General features: G+C 41.2%; 1 protein-coding gene across 4 annotated transcripts in view; it reads right to left on the reverse strand.

Annotated features, from left to right (window-relative positions):
• The window catches only part of MEGF10 (multiple EGF like domains 10), a 124,661-nt gene that overhangs the window by 5,203 nt on the left and 100,793 nt on the right, over window positions 1-18,665 (reverse strand). For 2 of the 4 annotated variants that reach the window (XM_058166470.1, XM_058166468.1), the window contains exons 17-24: window positions 12,094-12,222; window positions 10,370-10,498; window positions 8,944-9,072; window positions 6,602-6,838; window positions 5,052-5,179; window positions 4,062-4,185; window positions 3,886-3,930; window positions 2,272-2,478 (exon numbers count right to left, since the gene is read on the reverse strand). In XM_058166470.1, coding sequence (XP_058022453.1) covers window positions 2,272-2,478; window positions 3,886-3,930; window positions 4,062-4,185; window positions 5,052-5,179; window positions 6,602-6,838; window positions 8,944-9,072; window positions 10,370-10,498; window positions 12,094-12,222 — 1,128 coding nt within the window. The remainder of the gene's footprint in view (window positions 1-2,271; window positions 2,479-3,885; window positions 3,931-4,061; window positions 4,186-5,051; window positions 5,180-6,601; window positions 6,839-8,943; window positions 9,073-10,369; window positions 10,499-12,093; window positions 12,223-18,665) is intronic. The other 2 variants (XM_058166469.1, XM_058166471.1) reach the window with 2 other exon arrangements.

Consider the following 18,665-nt stretch of genomic DNA (forward strand, 5'->3'; position numbering starts at 1 on the left):
AAGGATAATCAACTTTCTTTGTTGGAGGTATAAAACAATTTGAAGAATCACTGATTCATAGTGTGGAGTTATATGATCATCTGGTATCTTTTTGGAATAATATTTTAATGTATGTGAAAAGTGGAATGGTATTTTAATATACATAAAAGTACATTAATGTACATGTCATTATGTAAAATGGCTACACAATGTGATATAAAATAAAATAATGCAATAAAATAATAAGATAATAAAATAATAAATAAAATACAATATAAAAAGCAGATTTATGAAAAAATCTTAATATGTTAATGTGATGTTGAAATCAATATGAAAGCTTTGGAATTATATAAGTTATTTGACTGTCCAACTTTGAACTCGATGATGTAGCAGCAGCGAATCTCACTACTTATTCATTCTCATGGTTCTGAAATTCCTCTTTATTTAGAATTTGGATTTCTGTTGCTAAAGCTGCCATCCATTGATTCTTGTCCTATGCTTGAACGCTATAGAATTGCTGCATTTGTTTCGACAAAAGTCTTTCTGTTGGGCATCTTCATCTTTCATTACCCTCGAGGAGTAGTGAGTTCCATTTACCTTTGCTACTGGTTCAGAAATGTGAGTGTGTGCTTGTGCTCTCTCACTTTGCTTATATGTGACGCTTCTGCGCATATGCAGAGTGCCGGTGATGACCACTGCCACTACCGGTTCACCTGAACCGGAGCGAACCGGTAGAAACCCACCGCTGCCCTGGAGCTTCCAGATAGACTGCCCTATCTCCTTCTTGGCTCTATGTTATTTCCCGTGAACACAGACTTCCCAGAGTAACTAATCCCACTTTCTGCCTCAAGCTGTTTAATGTCCACCTGTGACAGCCAAACAAGATAAATGAAGCTTAGACTCCAATCTTAAACTTAATTCAAATCCAACTTCAGTGCTTCCCCATTAACAATAACTGGAAAGCACAACATATCAGCTGTTGTTTTCCCATGTCGCTTATATATTTATTTAATCAATTTTACCGTGCTTTCCATGACAAGAAATCTGAAGCTGAGCTGAATTTTCAGGAATTGTAGTTGAATTATATAACAGGATGACACATGTCAAATTGAACACAAACTTTTTTTAAAGATCTGCCAATATCATCTTTATTTCTTTGCAAAATTGGAATTTTTGGCCATAGTTGCCTCTTATGAGAAATAAGTCCTGCCAAGTTTTCAGATGTTAACATCCAACAATTTTATACTGTTTTTCAGAAACTACCAAATAACCAAAATGAAATTGTGAAAAAGTTCTTCACTTTCACAGTATTTTTATTTAATAAATGTATGCTTATTGGCATAATAAATTTTAGTTTCTTCATTTTGGACCCACTAGCACTTTTTTAATCAATTATATGAAAAAGCTTTAACTTTGTGGCTCTTCCACTAATGAATTAGTCCTCATGTAGCACTTAAATAATTTCTGCTTAAAATAATGTTTTTCCCCTTTTCCCAGGCTCTTTTGATAATGGCATTCATTTCAAAATAGCAATTTATCATGACAACACAAGATAGAAGGGAGCCTCCTAGCAGACCATCCTAATGCCTTCTAATTTAAGATTTTTTTTAATCAAGCTGTTCATTACCATTATTTATTTATTTATTTATTTGGTACTAGCTGAATACCCGTGCTCTGCTATGAAACTATGTGATCAGGCTTGATAAATCAACACTTACAGCTCGAAAATTAATGAGTAGTTACAATCGGTCTATCCTATCCCCTTCTCTCCCTCAGCCTTGCCCCACAGAATCCTTCCCTATCCTATCCCCTTCTCTCCCTCAGCCTTGCCCCACAGAATCCTTCCCTATCCTATCCCCTTCTCTCCCTTAGGCTTTCTAGCACCTTTTCTCCCTCAGGCTTGCCCCACAGAAGCCTGTCCTATGCTATCCCATTCTCTCCAGAATTATTTTCAAGTTGGGAGGGGGAGTAGAACGTCTAACTAATTAGCATCAGAGCGTGTTATAATAATATAGGAAATACTAATACTTTGATGGTAATTTTGAAAAATCCTTTCTTAGTGAGTACCTAGAAGCCAAGAGGAACATACATGGCAAATTTCAAGTTTGTAGGCTTTAAGGTTCTGGAGATTTTGTGATTACGGCATGAGTGATTTTTGCTTTTATATATAGAGATTTAAATAGATGGTAGAGTCATAAAAACTGACAGACTGCTGATGTGGAAGCAAAAACGAGAAAAACAGAACAAAGGTTACTGTCACATAAGTGGTAAATTTCTAAAATTGGCACTTACCAACTTCATATACATTTTTGTTAGATGAAACAGAGTTATTAATTTCCGCATAGGCAGAATCCCTGTGTGCTGGTGATTTCATTTCAACATATCCACATTCTGAATTTTTTGGCATAAGTGCTGGTGGATCTTTAATAGTAGCATATGGATTTTCAGAGCTACTTAAGGAACAGTTACTTAAATTATATTCAGAATTCTTTATTAGATCTAAGAAAACACACAAATGATAATTTAACAGGACTATAGAATGACAACGAATAACAAATTAGAATTACTCTTTGAAATGTTTTGGTTATTTGTCAAGCTTCTATTTCTAGTGCAACTTATACAGCAATAACAGTGAAACAAATCAGTAAATTAGTTCATGCTAAGCCAATGATTTCTTCTGCATTGTTTCAACTATTCACCGTGAATTTAATGAAAATGAAAGTCCTTGGAATAGTAGCCGATTATGAACTTGATATAAACCGGTATCATTGTTTAGGCTGCATCTACATAAATATAGTTTCTGAATCATGGGGATTAGAATTTCCACTTCAGTATTGCATGAGTTCTGGACACATTTCTAACACTCAAATAAAATTGAAGAGGTTCAGAGAATAAGGAAGAAAAATTAAACCTTAGGAAGAGAGATTGAAGGAGCTCAGAATGTTTAGCCTCAGCGTAGGTTAGGTGGTAATGATGGGATTCATCCAGTTCGCACCACTTCGGGAGAACCGGTTGTTAACTTTCTGAGCAGTTTGGCAACTGGTTGTTGGAAGAAATCATTAGGGCAGAGAACCGGTTGTTAAATGACTTGAATCCCACCACTGAAAAAATGTAACCAAAGACATGTGGGCTAACGTTCATTGGGAGTAGAGGTAGTGCAGCTGTATATGGAAATAGTTTAATAAGGATTTCTTGACTGAGCAGAAGGTAATCCTAATAACCAAAAAGTTTCTAACTCTGTATAATAAAATGATGAGTGGAAAGATGCTCAAAGGGCCTAAGGGAAAAATCTATTTTTGTCTTCTTTTTCTTTAAGTTCAGGAGTAATGCAACATATTAAAAAATCTTTACGTAGTATCAAAACATACAGACACAATTTACGGATACAATTGAGCCCAACATTTCTATTGCTAAGCAAGATAGTTGAGATAATGAGTTCTGCCCCATTTTAAGATCTTTCTTGCCACAGCTGTTAAGTGAATCACTGCAGTTGTTAAGTTTGTAACACAGTTGTTAAGTGAATCTGGGTTCCCTATTAACTTTGCTTGTCAGAAGATCACAAAAAGTGATCACATGAACCAGGACACTGCAACCTTCATAAATATGAGTCAGTTGCCAAATTTTGATCACGTGACCATGGGGATGTTGCAACCGTCATTAAGTGTGAAAAAGAGTCATAAGTTACTTTTTTCAATGTTGTAAACTTTAGTCACTAAATGAGAGGTTTTAAGTTGAGGGCAACCTGTGTTTCTGAGGTTCACAAATTAACATATTCTCAGTATTAATTTATAGTTCCTACATATTTTTATGGGTCAAATCCAGAATAGGATCAGGTCCAGAGTTTCCTAACTTCAAGAAATCTGCCATATGCTGATGCATTTTCTTTTGGGGAAATTTCAGACTCACCTTTCAAGGATTTCCCCAAAAGGTTTCTGTCAGCTCCAAAAACTCCTGTAAATAATGGATAAGAAGAAAATTTAAATATATTAGTCTCTTCTGCTGGGAATAGTTGTATTTATTGCTCTAATTGTTCCTAATTTCTATAGTATCAGGTTCAGAACTGTCTGTTTTTATGTTCCTACCTAATTCATTGTGGTAGCCTCCATGCTTCCAATCAGCTGGCAATGTCCCTGTGTAATCCATGATGGGGGCTCGCTTCTGAGGATCCATGTTTTTAAGATTCACAAACAATTGGTTCTTGTTTGACTGTTTCAAATTAAAAAGAAGGCAAATAATGATATATTTCATTGTATAGAAGCAGTGGTGGCATTCAAATAATTTAACAACTGGTTCACCCAGGGTCAGGTTGACTGTTGTGGGAGGCGTGGCCCGTTCCTATCCACCAGCTATGCTGCACATGCGGGATGAGCCTTTTGCCAAAAGGCTGTTTCTGAAGGTGCTTGTCTGCATGTTGGTCTCACGGCTGTTTCAGCCTTCTGGATGGAGCTATTTTAAGAGGCAAGGTTTCCGAGGAACAACGAGGGGGGTTACCACAGAGACAAGGAGTTGATGCTCCCAAGAGCTCACGTGGGAAGGTGAAGAATTGAGTGTAGTGGAGGGATGGATTCCCCCTTCCTATGGAGCTGGGTGCAGGGGGTGTTAGTCAGTCTGAGGGCAAAATTGAGACGGGCGAGGAATTAAGTTGGCAGCACAGTTGAAACTGGGCCCAATGTAGGGGAAAGTGCGGGGTTAGTTTGCCCAGGTAAATTATTACCCACCCGCCCACCGCTATCAAAGTGGATCCTGGGTGCTGTGCTGCAGTGCAATGAAGCGGCCAGCACAAGGGAAAGTGGAGGAGCAGAGAGAAGAAAGAGGGAAATCGGCTTTCTCCTTCCCTCGCGCCAGCCACTCCGTTGCCCATTTCTCCATTGCAGCACCCTCAATCCACTCTGATAGTGGTGGTGGTGGGGGAATTGAACAACAGGTTCACCTGAACCAGTGTCAACCAGCTGAATACCATCACTGTATAGAAGGCAACTTAAAGTGTGGTGTTTCACAAGTATAGTCTTTTTTGAGACAGGCAGTTCACACATCAATTTAGCACAAAGTATGCAGCCTTTTTATTTTCTTACCTTTGACAGAGTCATCCTATTCATGTTGTTGGCATTTGCTGTATTTGAGCATTGTGTTAGAGTGTGATAGCTGGGGTTGGAGAAGTAATGACTATTAGTGCTTCCACCATTATTATGAGGAATGGTTTCTGAAAAGAAAAAAAAGTAGATCTTTATCACTAACTATCCTTGGCTTTTATATCGTAATTCTTAAGAACTATGAAAGAAGCTCTCCTAGAATTAAAGCGCAGATTAAGGATGGTTTATATCATTGCTCTGCAATACTTTTTCATTCCTAAATTCATCTTCTAAATTTAGTCTCTTCCACAATTATTATGATTCTTTAAAAAAATATACTAAACGGTCATTTAATATTTCACAGCTTCATGAAAATAAAATGCCTGTCTGTCTCTGCACTCTAAAAATTATTTAATAATTCAAATTATTGCTGGCCTTTCATCAGTTTTTATGTGGATGTTTCAAATGCAGTTTATTACCAAAATGAAATATAATTGTTTTTCCGCCTCTATAAAGGTCAAAGCAGATATAATACTGCTCAATTCATGTAATTTGCAATGTAATACATCCATTCCTTTCCCACACCCACATATCAATTTCTTTTTAAATAATAGGTAATAAGTTCATTAGCAGGAGCAATGACTGTTGATCTGTTTGGTTTCCCCATATATTATTATATATATATTATATATTATTGAAATATCTGTCTATAAATTGTCCTGATAAAGCAAAACAGGTAAATAAATTTTTCCAAATATTGGATTCCCATCATTGTTTAATAGTAGCTATTCTTGCTTTGGCAGATGAGACCTGGAATTCAACAATTGCTGGGTTAAAAACAAGACATTACATTGGGGGATTGTAATGACTACAGCTAAGCAATGTGTAGGAAATTAGTGGTTAACAAGTAGGAGATGCTAAATAATTTCAACTATAAAATACTATACTGAGGATATAAGAAAAAATTCTAGATTTTCATTTTTCTTCATAGCACTGTGGTCTATGCCATGGGTGTCAAAGTTGATCATGTCATGTGATTTCACATGACAAATCATGACATTTTTTTTGCCTCTGCAGAGGTGGGGTGGGCATGGTCTGCGTATGATGCGTGTGATGCATCTGGCCCATGGGCCATCAATTTGATACTCCTGATTTATGCAGTCACTAGGAGTCGAAAACACCTTAATGGCACATAATCAACTAATCAATCAAAGCAAAATCTAGAATTTGCTAATGATGTACAAAGCCCTTAACAACTGAAACAATTTTTAAAAATTTCCTTGCTAAAATTATGTCTAACAGACATATGTCTATGTGGATTCTCAGTCATCCTGCTCATGGTTGTCCCAAAGGTGCTTTTTCAAGAGGCACCTGGACTTTCTGGGTTTTTTTCTTTGAAAACGTTTCACTTCGTATCCAAGAAGCTTCTTCAGCTCGGAAACTCAGAGCTGAAGAAGCTTCTTGAACGATAAGCGAAACATCTTCAGAGAAAAACCAGAAAGTCTATATGTCTAACAGAGGTAGAATTAATGCTTGCAGTTCTGTATTCCTACCTGAAATGGTATAATCTGCATTGATAACTCTCATGGCAGGTGTATAGGTAACTGCTGGCATATTTGTTTCTTTCCCTTTCTGCTTTTGTCTATAAATAATGAACAATGCAAGCAGAAAAAGGACAACAAGGACAAGAATTATGATTCCAGCAATGGCTCCAATTTGGTAAGAATCAGATGGAATGGCAGCGCTAGTACGGCTTAAACTGTTCAGGTTTCCTACAATGATCACCCCTGCTGCAAAAACAAGAAAAGAAAACAAATGAGAAAGCCAGTCATAAACATATAAAAGAAGTCCTATGTGCATATTTTAATTCTGATTGCCTAAATGGAACAATATACAGTATACTAGAAGCATTTGACATGTTTTGAAGTGAAAATATTGTTTAATCTCAACTCTGTTCTAATCTACTGGCAACTTTTTGACACAGTTGCAACATCCTTCCCCTCCCCCCATCTCTATTATTACTATTAGGAAATGGGTACAATTCCTGTAAGGTTAGAAATAAATTTTAGAATGGCCATTCTAAGGTGAAAACAGGGCATTTGGGATCATCACATTTCAAAATGTTTGAAAATGTCTAATATATATTAATTTATAAATGGTTTAAGTATGCTTGAAAACGTGCTAGACTAGAAGATAAGGTGCCTGGTACTCAGACTTTTTAAAAAAAACCTATGCTTTCACATAAAAATTACATTGCATTATTGAGTTATATATTTAAAAAGAGTTGCTTAAAAATCACTCCACACAGAGTAGTATGGTAGTTAAAGCCCTGGGATAGAATTGGACTCAAATTTCCAATCAGCAATAAAGCTCTGTCAGAGACTTTAGAACGATCCACTATCTAACTGTTCTGATCTGACATTGACCCAAATCAGTTTTTTTTTCCAAAAAAATTCAGTCAGCCAGAAATGGAACATGTCCATACACTGCTAGAACTTGGTAACCTAATTATTGCTGATTAATCTCTACATCAGGGATGTCAAACTCAATTTCATTGAGGGGACGATCAACATTGTGGTTGTCCTCCAAGGGTCAGGGATGAGAGACGAGGCCAGGGTGGTCGCAGCCAACTGGGCACGGCCCAGGGGCATGGCCAGCTTGATTTCACACACACACACACACACACACACACACACACGAAAAGCTGGAAGCACTGGTACGGGTGCAGTGCTAATCTGCAACCTCGTGGCATCCATGCCAGGATGGGTGGGCTGGGCCAAGGTGACACTGACCCGCCGCCTCCTATGTGCACACGTACACACTGGGCTGGGCTGGGCTGGGCCAAAGCAATGTGGCCTGGCTCCTTACAGTTTCCAGGATGGCCGTGCAGGCCAGCTCTGACCACATCACATCATCACACTCAAGGGCCTTGAGTTTGACACCCCTGCTCTACACCAACAGGTTTTTGCACCATCCAGAGTGTCTGCACAACCCTTACCACTATGGCTAACATATATCTTCCTCTGCTCAAATTCAGCCATTTTGGAGGCAGTGAGTTTGTGAAAGGAAAGGGAAGTAGCAAGGAAGGAAGGAAGGAAGGAAGGAAGGAAGGAAGGAAGGAAGGAAGGAAGGAAGGAAGGAAGGAAGGAAGGAGGGATATGGCTTGAAGGTGCTTGCCTAACACCTTTGTCTCTTCTTTTCTGCCCATCTCCTGTTGGGGATCTGCAATCAAACTTGTCACACTATGTCTTGGCCAGTGGAAAATCTGATTGGCAGACATGGAAATGTTACTTAGATCAAATAGGTAGATGTTTAATTTTTAATCCCAAACCAATTTAGTTCAGATGAAATCCTCCTAATATAAAACAGTTTTCTTTTGATGAAACATACATTAGATTGTGCATTAAATCTGATCCTTATGATTTATACTGATATTGTTTCCTGATTGCTTATTTGCAGCCTATGACTATTGTTGTATCATTAAGTGTTAAATTTGTACCCTATGACTATCATTAAGTGTTGTAAGTGTTGTACCTTGATGAAGGTATCTTTTCTTTTATGTACACTGAGAGCATAGCACCAAGACAAATTCCTTGTGTGTCCAATCGCACTTGACCAATAAAAATTCTATTCTATTCTATCTATTCTATCTTAATCATGTTTAGGAAGAGGTCAGTGCCATATAAAAGATAAGGAATTGTGTCTGATTATGCATATATCGAGTAGGAGTGAGATCCTAATAAACTTCACATATTTTGAAATTAAAACTCTCAGCATTCTTTATCGTTGTCTAGTATTCTAATCCAAAAACTGAAATAGCAAAAGCACCCGCATAAATATACTCTGGGAGGCAGTCATGTCACCTTTTTAATGAGTAATTTTTAGAAAATATTACCTTGGTCACATCTTGCTCCTTTCCAGCCAGGGCTACAGTAACAGGTTCCAGTGATATGGTCACAAGTTGCGTTGTTCAGGCAATCGCATATTTGCCGACAACCATAACCATAAGTACCTGGGGGACACTCTTTAGAAAGCAAGAAAAAGCACATCGAGTTTTTACTTTATTCTAGTTTGCAGTCAGATTCATAAACCAGTCATAAGTGACTATGAGCAGTTTAGAGTAAAACTGGGACTTCCAAATTCTTAGTAATGGAGAATGAAGATTTGCTACCTTAATGGGTATCTGTTGATCAGCAGGACAGGAAATATTCTATTTCCCATGTAATATGTTTCTCCCCACCGTTTATGAAAAGCAGGCCTTAAATGAATTGAGTGTATGCAGGAAGACGTAGAAAGTAAAGCCTATTTCATGATAGGAAGTCTTCCTGTGAAACAAAGTCACGTATGTATGTTTACAGTGCTGTAGCCAGATTAGTTTAAAAGCCTTTCTTGAATCTCTATGAATAATTTTTTATTGCCTGGAAAGCCTGCAGATGCAATCAGTCACCACCAGATGGCGAAGTTTCACAAGAAGACTTTATATCTAAGCCATAACCTGATGTGCTGAAAGATGATTATAAATACAATCAAATACAATTTGAAATAAATGCATGTACAACGTAGTATTCACTCAATAGAAGATAGCGTTGTCACCAATTTTCTAAAGAAGCTCCACAGAAAATCAGGTTGCTAAAAATAGCTGGGAAACCATTTGTTACAATAGAAATCAAACTCCCCAAATAAAATACATTGTGATGTTTTACATATATTATAAAAATATTTTTGTTAGCAATTGCATTAATTGAAGTTGAAATGTAGTTTCCTGGGTATTAACTGTAAACATTTTCTTTACAAAAAGCAAAGTTTAAGGGAAAAATACTAGTAAAATGTTTCTCATATGCCAAAGCCAACTATAATATTCAGAACATATGCCAGTTTTTAGAGGAAAAGAAAAAGAAAATTATAGATTATTTTTAAATGGATGAAATATTATTGAAAATAACTTCTGCTAGAATGCAAATCTCCATCTTAATTCCCCTATTGACATTACATTCTATTGATTTTCATGGAATGTGGATGCCGGTAACGTTGCTTAGAATTTCATTTTAAGGAGCTAACTCCGCACTCTTAATGACACCAAATTCAGTGAAAATCATGATTTAAGATCAAACTTTAAATAATCTCACTTTGGATTGAATTCAGGATGCATACACTACAGTTCATAATGTATTAAGTATAATTGTCTTTGTCTTTTCCAGTTAGTTACCTGTGTAAAATGTTATTATAGTCATCCTAATCTAAATAAGAAAAAAAGAGCTTAGTAAATTTTAATTATACATACATCGTCTCTTAACAATGTGTAGGAAAAGTTTCCAACTCACTTTGTTCACAGTATTTTCCCATGAATCCTGTGCGACATGTACACTGGCCTGAGATATGATCACAGTCAGCTCCATTCTCACACTGGCAGATTGAAGCACAGTCTTTCCCAAAAAAACCCAGTGGACATCCTTGAAAAAGAAAGTAAGAAAACAAAATGAAGCAGTTTATGTTCAATAACTGCCACTCTGAAGCAAATAACCTATGTCTAAAAATACACAATTCATAATCCAAAGAAAAGACAAAACATTTTTATCTTTAAAAGTAATTGATTTCAATTTCAATAATTGAAATAATGCTTCTCTAATAAAAATTTGGGGACGTGGTGGTTCAGTGGATAAGACGGTGAGTATGTTGATCGAAAGGTTGGCAGTTCAGCGGTTTGAATCCCGAGTGCTGCGTAACAGGGTGAGTTCCCGTTACTTGTCCCAGCTTCTGCCAATCTAGCAGTTCGAAAGCATGTAAAAAATGCAAGTAGGAAAATAGGGACCACCTTTTGTGGGAAGGTAACAGCATTCTGTGCACCTTTGGCGTTTAGTCATGCTGGCCACGTGACCACGGAGACGTCTTCGGACAGCGCTGGCACTTTGGCTTTGAAATGAAGATGAGCACCGCCCCCTAGAGTCGGGAACAACTAGCACATCCGTGCGAGGGGAATCTTTACCTTACCTTTAATAAAAATTCCTGAACTTCCTTAGTAGGATCTTAGTCAGGTATAGTTCTAAATAAGTTGTTCAAGCTATGTTCTAAATCTCATGACTTCATTACTCTGAATGAAATCCAATAGATTTTCAAGAGAGAAAACTATTTTGCATCAGAGCAGAAAAGAACAGAAGCTTGAATAGTAAGGATTCCGATAGCCCGGAGTAACAGTATGACTCTGTATTTTTTTCCTAAAATTATGTAATTTTGGTGCAATATAAATGTTGTATCATTATTATAATTGTAGGAGATGAATATTCCGAAGCCACACACCCCTCCCCATCCTTCCAAATCAATAATTGTTTGAGAACTAATTGCTAATATTAGTAAAAAAAAATAGTAGGAGGGCTACACATTCTTTCCTGAAAAAAAAAGTTATGTGAATATCAAAAAGTATAGCTGCAGACCTTCCTGTAATTCTTAAAAGCAGCCTCACTTTCTTCCTGCTTCCCTGTAATCCACTCATTCAAGTCAATTGTGACCAGTGGTGAAATCCAAATTATTTTACTACTGGTTCTGTGGGCATGGCTTGGTGGGCATGGCAGGGGAAGGATACTGCAAAATCTCCATTCCCTCCCCACTCTGGGGCCAACCAGAGCTGATATTTGCCGGTTCTCCGAACAGCTCAAAATTTCTGCTACCAATTCTCCAGAACCTGTCAGAACCTGCTGGATTTCACCTGATTGTGACTCTTAAACCATTGACACTTTGAGTTGGGAAGGAAGGGATCCAACTGCTTAAATGAATAGAAAGGTGCCATATTCATGCAAGTCTGATGAATTTGTAATCATTTTTGAAACATGCACAGCTGTTGGAATTCTGATTTTTCATTCTGTTTTATAAACTATACAATACCATTTCTCACTTTCTGACTTATGAATAATATTACTAGAAGGCATTAAGAATTCCTAAAAAAAAAACCAGAAAACAGACAAATTATTTTGTCACCCAACAGCAGCTCCACTCATTTTTAATTTTGATATTACTGTGTCTGCATTTATCAAGGTAAATATGTTTAACTCACTTTGTGTGCAATAGAGACCAGTCCATCCCGGGGTACATTTACACTCTCCATCATAAGCACTACAGTGAGCACCATTGTGGCAATTGCATGTATGAATACAGTTTGGGCCCCAGTGAGAAGGAGGGCAAGCTGAAACAAAACAAATCCGTTAGCCTTATTGCCATACGAAAATATGCAGAATAAATATAATATGAATTTTGAGAGAATGCGCATAGCAAAATTATCCAATTTTTAAAGAAAATGTTTAAAAATATAACAAGTAGGACTACAACGAGACTATCAAAATTTTGGTTTGCTTGGGTTTTTTTTATGTCCTCTGTATTGAACAATTTGCTGTGGAGAAGCCAATGATGAGTAAGGGTTGCCAAGTCATACATATATTTTTTTAAAAAATCAGAGTTTTATGGAAATAATTCCAAAGGCTTTTTAAAGTAATGGGGATACTTCTTTTTTTAAATATTATTCCTTTCACAGGAATAATGACATAAAATAGATTTTCCTGGTTTAAAAGTCAGGCTTAACACATGTCTCCTTTTGTTCAATTGGGAAATTTACTTCTTTTCGCCAATTTATCAGTTGCTCATTGGTAAGGAAACAAGAACCATTATCATTTATCAACAGTAGCTGGAGGCTGAGGTTGACGACAATCCAGAACTGGACCCAGGTGAGAAACAACTGACTTGGAAGAAAAAGGATGCAACACTATTAAGTCCTGTTCTCTTAAATAACTTTCCCAATGCCTCCACTACCATATTCCTGGAATCTAATCTAACTCCCAGTCCCTCCACCCCATTTGGCCTGTTCCATTCATCTATTCCATTAGCACTGACCACCATACGCAGAATACATCTGAACATAGGTACAGAAGATCCACTCAGTTGTACTAACCCTTGGCCACTTTGAACATGAGCTTCTGCCAATTCTGTTGCAAAGACCATGTGACATTTCTTCCTGCAGACAGCCAGGAAGATGCTGCTTGTGCACATTGCTTTCCTCAGTCTGTACTACCCTTGAAGAGTGTCAGCAAGCAAACACTTTTCTCCCGAAATTTTTCTCTTAAAAAATCCTCCAATTCCATTAATTTCATATGCATATATAAGAAATGAGCTAAGCCTACAATTAATCAGTGAGATAGGTAAGTAACCCATGAACATTTCTTCTAAGCCTTCCAATTATTTTTGCTAATAGAGGACAGAAGTCCTCATTTAGTAGGTCACTAAATGAGCCTGTTATCAGTGAAATAGGCAACAGTAACTCTCCCCCACTTCTGTACTATTTGCCTTAAGTATATGACTTCTATATTAGTTTCTTCTGTGCCCACTAATTTTGTCAGCCAACTTCTCTCAGGAACATTTCATCACCAAAAGCTCGTATCTGACACCCCTCCCTGCCAAAATCCCCCTCTTTAAATGAAGGGATTCTAATTCTCAAAAATATTGACAGCAATATTATGGAAATTTCTGTATACACCACGTGCTGGCTGAGAAATTCTGAGCGTTGAAATCCACAAGTCTTAAAGTTGCCAAGGTTGGAGATCCCTGCTCTACAGAGTGTTTTCTTATCCTACTAGTTGTTACTGTATCTATTTCTCTCTTGGGGAGGCAGTCACTTGGAACTAAACTTCATTCATTTCAAGTTGTAGACTGTTTCTCCCTAGCTTTGCTGTCTACTGACAATTTCTTTTTACTGGCCCCTGATGATTCAGTTCTCCTTTTAGCTGTGCCTTGCTGCTGAACTTTTGCTAAATTAAGTCTTAAATTTTCTTTCAATGAAGTCGAAGTTCACTGAAAGATGAACTTAAACTGTCTGTAGATGATACAGCGGTTCAGTCTCTTGAGGTCTAGAATAGGTCTCCACCCGCCTGAGGTTTTGGGCACAACAAACAAGTTAGAGTAGAATCCTTGCCCTTGTTGTCCCGCCAGTACCGGCTGAATCGTTCTAATCGTGAGCAGATGAGTGATGGCTGCCTCCATAATTGCCCTTTTTGAAGGGTCCCGCGATACTGGGCAGCTAATGAAAAACCTCGGGGGGTGGGAGGTAGAGAGGATCTCTAGAGGGAGACCAGATCTTATCGTCACCCTAACCCAATCATCCAATGTTATCTCTCCCCATCGGTCAGCAAAGATCTTTAAACAGCCACTGATGGGAGAAAGGACTGTGCAGTTACTTGTAACGCTGGAAGGCACGACTTCCTCCCCCTCTAAAGGGCCGTCTGGCTGCGAAGGGTCTACCTCTAGTTGCCCTGTCCTGCTGGAATCTTAAGCGTTGGGAAAAAGATCCCTGTGGCTGGGCCGGACTGGCCCCTATCTCCAACCCCCTAAAGGTCTGTCTACGGTAAAAAGGGTAGAAACAATAATCACCCCTACATTGGTGGAAGGCAAAATCTTGTGCTTATTCCTTGCCTCTACCAATAATGGGCCCAGCGCCTCCCCAAACAACTTTCCCTCTGTAAATGGTGCAGAAGCCAACCTCCATTAATGGTGGGCCTCTGCCTGCCATTGTCTAAGCCACAGTAGACCCTGGCCGCCATTGACGATGCCATGGCCTTAGCGGCAAACCTGGCCAAATTCAATGTGGCGTCAGCAGAAAATTGGACCGCTACGATCTTATTGATGTCCTGTTGCATTCGGACATCTGATGCTGGCACCCTCTCCTGCAATTGGCACAGCCAGACTAATGTGGCCCTGTTAAAAAAGGAAGCCGTGGTAGCCGATCTAATAGCCCAGGCATTCCCCTAGTGGGGTCTCTGCAATGAGTGTTCTGTGCGTTTGTCATCTGGCCACAGACCTTCCTCCGGATATCTAGGAAGAGTAGAAGCCGAAACCAGAGCTGCCACTGGTGGATCCACCTGAGGCATTTGTAACACGGATGCCATGTCCTGGGCCACATTAAAGTAACGGCTGTCCAGAGCTGAAGGCAGAGGAGTGGTGCCCGGAGCAGACCAATGTCTTTTAACCACATCTATAAATAGGCGTGGGACTGGAACTGTGTCCACTGCCCTGCCAGGTTCTGAAAAAAGTGGGTCGGCTGAGTCTTGACCATCCTTATCGATATCACCCTCTGACTGCAGCCCCAGATGAGCCGCATTGGTTGCCTTAAATAGGAGAGATTTAAAAACACTTGGAGGAAACAGCCATGGGGAGGCAGGCTGTTCAGGTGTGAGATCTTCGTCATCCGAAAGGTTGAATTCTCGCTGTGCCTCCTCCCCTGATACAGATGGCAAACTTGTCAGAGATGGAGCAGGCGAAGCCGGGGCCGTGACCTGGAATGAATTCTTCCTCATCTGCACCCCCTAGGCTGTTGGGATAAGCTGAAATCTCTGAATAAGCCCTTGCTGGCTACTGGCCAGATTCAGCTAAGCTGCTTCGGATAGTCTCCATAATAAAATCTTTTATACTGGCAGACAGGTGATTGTCCCTGCCCTCATCTGGGTGCCCCTCTGTAGTCACTGAAGCAACTTTGGCAGAAGTGGTTGCTATAGGGACTTCATCGTCAAAGTGAAATTCATTGGCAGAAGAGCCCCATAGGTTCACATCAGAAAAATGTATAGGAAAACTCTGCAGGGACACTTGGTCAAGAGACCCTTCTAATGACAAATCTCTGCTGGGATGATCCTTGTGAGCAGAGGGCTCAGAGGTTCTCCTTCCGTCGCGAGCTTAAAACACATTTATTCATCTGTGCAGGACTGGACTAGATTTTAAATTTATAGGGGTTTTAAATTGGTTTTAATATTTATATTATTTTTTTAATAATTTGGCTTTTAGAATAAGTTTTTTAATGGTTATTTTAATTTGTACATAAATGTTTTTATTTGCCTGTGAACCGCCCTGAATCCTTCGGGAGATAGGGCGGTATACAAATACGAATAAATAAATAAATAAATAAATAAATAAATAAATAAATAAATAAATAAATAAATAAATTGTACGGTAAGTGGGAGAGGCAGATATGGCGGAGGGGGGGGGCGTATCGAGTGTTGGGAGCACGTGCTTGATGTTTGACGGCGATCACGTGCTCCGGCCCCTCAGTCCCTACCCGTTCCTCAGGCGGCCATGATCCTCAGAGCCTGGATCTTTGGTTGATGTTATGTAATGCCCGGTCCGTGGCTAATAAAGCCCCCCTGATTTGCGATCTTATTCAGGGGGAGTCCGCGGACCTTATGGGCATTACGGAGACCTGGTTGGGTCCGGAGGGGGGGGTTCCCCTCATTGAGTTGTGCCCTCCAGGTTTCCGAGCATTTCATCAGCCGAGGGCCCAAGGTAGGGGTGGGGGGGTGGCGGTTGTCATTAAGGAAGATCTAGAACCGAGGGAGGCCACTGTTCCTCAGATTGCCGGTTGTGAATCCCTCTATGTGAGGTGGGGCCATAGGAATCAGTTGGGCTTGTTGATCGCGTACCTGGCTCCTTGCTGCGTGACAGCTGCCCTGCCCGAGCTGTTGGAGGTACTTGCCTCTGTGGCGGTTGAGACCCCCAGACTTATAGTCATGGGGGATTTCAACTTGCCATCGGCTGGCTTGCTATCGACTGCAGCTCGGGAGTTCCAGGCTTCCATGACGGCCTTGGACCTGATTCGGGTAAATGATGGCCCCACGCACATGGGGGGGGGCACACTGGACCTGATTTATATCTCTGGTCAGTGGTTAAATGATCTGGAATTAGATGATTTAGTAACAGAACCGATGTCATGGTCCGATCATTTTCTCCTTCGACTAGACTTCCGAACCGCCATCCACCATTGCAGGGAGACAGAACCTATACGGTGGTTCCGTCCCAGGCGCCTGATGGACCCTGAGAGGTTCCGGACGGAGCTTGGGCCATTCCCTGAGGATCTGGCCCATGGCACGACTGAGGAACTAGTTGCGGCCTGGGAGTGGGCCGCGGCTGGGGCCTTGGACCGTGTCGTGCCTTTGTGACCTCTGACCTGGCGCAGATCTCGTTTGGCCCCTTGGTTCTCCGAGGGGCTGAGGGAGATGAAACACCAGAGAAGACGTCTAGAGAGCACCTGGAGGTCCAGCCGTTCCGAAGCTGATCAGACACTAGTTAGGTCCTATTCTAGGACCTACCTAGTGGCAATGAGGGAGGCGAGGCTCTCATATGCCTCCACCCTCATTGCGTCGGCAGATAACCGCCCGGCCGCCCTGTTTCAGGTGACCCGCTCCCTCCTTCATCAGGAGGTGCGGGATGACCCGTTGCAGGGACGTGCTGAGAAGTTTAGTGGTTATCTATACGATAAAATCGCTCAGCTCCGGGATGGTCTGGACCGAAATTGGGATGATCCAAGCGGGGGAGAGGAGGCACGTCTTGTCAAGTCTGTTTGGGATGAGTTTGACCCTGTGGCTCCCGAGGACGTGGACAGGTTGTTGGGGAGACTTCACGCCACTACATGTTTACTGGACCCGTGTCCTTCCTGGTTGGTACTGGCCACTCAGGAGGTGACACGAGGCTGGCTCCAGGAGATTATCAACGCTTCTTTGTTGGAAGGGGTTTTCCCTGCCGCCTTGAAAGAGGCGGTGGTGAGACCCCTCCTCAAGAAGCCCTCCCTGGACCCAGCTATTTTGGGTAATTATCGTCCAGTCTCCAACCTTCGCTTTGTTGCGAAGGTTGTAGAGAGTGCTGTGGCGCGACAGCTACCCCAATACCTGGATAAAGCCGTCTATCTAGACCCGTTCCAGTCCGGCTTCCGACCCGGGTACAGGTCACATTGGTGGATGATCTCTGGAGGGCCAGGGACAGGGGTTATTCCTCTGCCCTGGTCCTATTAGATCTCTCAGCGGCTTTTGATACCATCGACCATGGTATCCTGCTGCGCCGGTTGGGGGGATTGGGAGTGGGAGGCACCGTGTATCGGTGGTTCTCCTCCTATCTCTCTGACCGGTCGCAGACGGTGTTGACAGGGGGGCAGAGGTCGACCGCGTGGGACCTCACTTGTGGGGTGCCGCAGGGGTCGATCCTCTCACCCCTTCTGTTCAACATCTATATGAAGCCGTTGGGTGAGATCATCAGTGGCTTTGGGGTGAGATACCAGCTGTACGCTGATGACACCCAGCTGTACTTCTCCACCCCAGGCCATCCCAATGAAGCTGTTGAAGTGCTGTCCCGGTGTGTGGAAGCCGTATGGGTCTGGATGGGGAGAAACAGGCTCAAGCTTAATCCCTCCAAGACGGAGTGGCTGTGGATGCCGGCACCCCGATTCAGTCAGCTGCAGCCGCAGCTGACTGTTGGAGGCGAGTTATTGGCCCCAAAGGATAGGGTGCGCAACTTAGGTGTCCTCCTGGATGAACAGCTGTCGTTTGAAGATCATTTGACAGCCGTCTCCAGGGGGGCCTTCCACCAGGTTCACCTGGTTCGGCAGTTGCGCCCCTTCCTTGATCGGGATGCCTTGTGCACAGTCACTCATGCGCTCGTTACCTCTCGCTTGGATTATTGTAATGCTCTCTACATGGGGCTCCCCTTGAAGTGCACTTGGAGGCTTCAGTTAGTTCAGAATGCAGCTGCGCGGGTGATAGAAGGAGCGCCGCGTAGCTCCCATATAACACCGCTCCTGCGCAGACTGCACTGGCTACCTGTGGCCTT

This window comes from Ahaetulla prasina, chromosome 2 (assembly GCF_028640845.1).
Source record: "Ahaetulla prasina isolate Xishuangbanna chromosome 2, ASM2864084v1, whole genome shotgun sequence".
NCBI lineage: Eukaryota > Metazoa > Chordata > Lepidosauria > Squamata > Colubridae > Ahaetulla > Ahaetulla prasina.